General features: G+C 42.9%; 1 protein-coding gene across 1 annotated transcript; it reads right to left on the reverse strand.

The window, feature by feature from the left end:
• Window positions 1-817: 817 nt before the first annotated feature.
• Window positions 818-1477, reverse strand: LOC138861945 (uncharacterized). The gene is made up of 2 exons (XM_070122423.1): window positions 1425-1477; window positions 818-1205 (listed from the first exon to the last, which is right to left on the reverse strand). The coding sequence occupies exons 1-2, from the start codon at window positions 1475-1477 to the stop codon at window positions 818-820; spliced, it is 441 nt and encodes a 146-aa protein (XP_069978524.1).
• Between the last annotated feature and the right edge of the window lie 1315 nt (window positions 1478-2792).

A 2792-nucleotide genomic window follows, 5' to 3' on the forward strand; every position in this document is an offset into this window, starting at 1 on the left:
TGGTGGGTCAACTTGTTACAACTGCTCAAAATACTCAGCCCAACGCTCCTGCTCGGCAACAGGATCTGAGATGATCTGGCCAGTTACAATGCGAACCGCTGTCACCTGAGAAGAGGGCTTGGAGTTCAACTTTCTCAGGGTTTGGGTATGCAGGACGAAGGTCATTTACTAAGAAATGGCCTTCTACCTCCTCTGCAAGACTCCTAATAAACTGTTCCTTGTCCCTTCTTAACAGTGACCGAGTTCTGCACACCTAACGGTGCAAATCCTGATCCCCTGTAAGATGAGCTGCATGACAAGCATCTATGGCATCCAGAGTCTCCTGCGAGATGAAATTTTGTCTTGTTCTCGGGCGTTCCCCAAATTTTACTTGAGCTGTATAATCCGTTTTGCGCTTGAAGATGTTCCACAAAAGTACAGGGTCCGTCAGAATATCGAGCACTGTGAAACGACCAGAGATTGCCTCAGCAAACTCCTGGGCACACTCCCCCTCCCTCAACCTGTCCAAGTAAAACACCCTGGGGTGATCATTGGACCACTGGGGACTTTTGAAGTGGCCCCGGAGGGTGGCCACAATCAATCTATGGTCAGTACCACTGAACTCGGCACTCCAAGTGCTAACGAGTATATGATCGATCTCCTTGGCTGCATTACCTGCATCGCTGTACCAAGTCCAATGATGTGGGTCTGGGCGCTCATACCAGGAGCCAGAAATCCTCAGTTTCTGGGACCTAGCAAAGTCTCGGAAAAGGAGACTATTCTCACTACCGGCATCAGTTCCTGAACCATGGGGACCGACAGACATCTCATGGCCAGCTCAATCACAGCCAGATGCCACATTGAAGTCACCCAGAACAATATGAATATCACGCCGAGGACACCTGTCTGTCACAGATGTTAGTTTGGCGTAGAACATCTCTTTCACGTCAAGTTTAAAAACATCGGTAGGAGCGTACACAGCAATAAAAAACATGAAGCCAAAAGATAGCTTCAGTCTCATTACTATTATACACTCATCGACAGGAATAATCTCTACTACCGAGGGCTGGAGTCTGCTGGAAATAGCCATGGCTATTCTCTGGAGATGGTGACCATCACTGCATCCTGACCAGTAATAGGTGTTGCCACCTACACAAATCGTGCTGCTGCCAGGTCTTCTCACCTCCGAGAGAGCAGCCACCTCCACTCTCAGCTTCCCCAGTTCCCTCGATAGCAGAGGCAACCGATCATCCTGACGCAAAGAACGGACGTTCCAAGCCCCCACCCTGACTTCCTACCTGAGGTTTAGCCTCGGGCAGTCACTCTGGGTAGACGCCACCTCTGCCACCCCCCGCCGATGCTACTACATATAAAAGGGGACAGCAGGCTACGGGACCCATCATCCACCTGCGGGGCTCCCTCAGGCTTTCCCCTGCAAGCTTCACTTCAGGCTGGTAACTGCCAGAACGCAGGCGGGACGAGTAGGACCCATTCCCATCCTGCGTCCCAGTAGTCGCCCTCCCAATGGGGCCCGCAGCCCGCCTCTCTTCCCCTCCTCCCAGCATTTTCATTTATATATATATATATATATATATATATACACACACACAAACATACATATACAATATATATGTATATATATATAGATATATATTTATGTATATATATGTAGATACACACACACACACACACACACACACACACACACACACACACATACATATATATATATATATATATATATATATATACACACATATATATGTATTTGTATATATACACACACATAAATATATACATATATACATATATAAATATATAATATATAATATATATATATATATATATATATATATATATATATATATATATATATATATATATATATATATATATATGTATGTATGTATGTTTATTGTAACACCTGCTTTAAGCTATTTTGAATTTCCCGCCAATGTAGGGTGCTGCCCTCTGTTGCGAGGCGGATGAAAGTGAGACATGTGAGCAGCCATTTGTGTTTGTGAAGCTGGTAATGTGCTTTATATAAAACTCTTCATTGTGATGGATTATAATAGTGTCAACACCTGGAGAACGCCAGAAACTGTGAGTTAAACCAGTCGAATCATGTGGACTAGTGTTTATCTAGGATTTTGTATATCTTTCCCTTGAAAACATGACATGAAAGAGGCAACGTTACAGTAACAGTAATATCTGTGATTTATTATTTACCTTTCAAGGCTTTATGTTAATTTCAAGATTATGAAGGATAATTATTCATGTCAATGATGCTATATGTTTTCATGTTTCTAAGTAGGCATGTTCTGATTCCTTACAGTTGGACTGTTTTGTAGGACGAATAAATGATCAAACCCAAGAAAACGAGTACCTTAGTTTGGCATATTTAATTAACCACCATCAACACTAAGAAAGTTTACCAATAAAGCATAACCATAACACAGTTAGGTGTGTTACATGTATATGTATATGTATATGTATATATATTTATATATATATATATATATATAGATAGATAGATAGATAGATAGATAGATAGATATCAAGGATATGCTCAAGGCTGGATGGTTCCCTCTTTCGCACCCGGCAGCTGCCCTCCTTCAGCAGATGAAGGTGTTCACTCTACCTTCTCTTTTGGCACTTCTACGGCCTAAGCAGCCAAATACCCTTGCAAGGAATAGGTGCATAATCGGACGTCTCGTCAGACAGCATAGGCAAAGCAAGAGGCAGACGCAGAACAAAGAAGGGAGAGACAAGGACAGACGACGGTCTTGCTTGCCACTGCTCTGCCCTTGACA

Source organism: Penaeus vannamei, chromosome 6 (genome assembly GCF_042767895.1).
Source record: "Penaeus vannamei isolate JL-2024 chromosome 6, ASM4276789v1, whole genome shotgun sequence".
Taxonomy (NCBI): domain Eukaryota; kingdom Metazoa; phylum Arthropoda; class Malacostraca; order Decapoda; family Penaeidae; genus Penaeus; species Penaeus vannamei.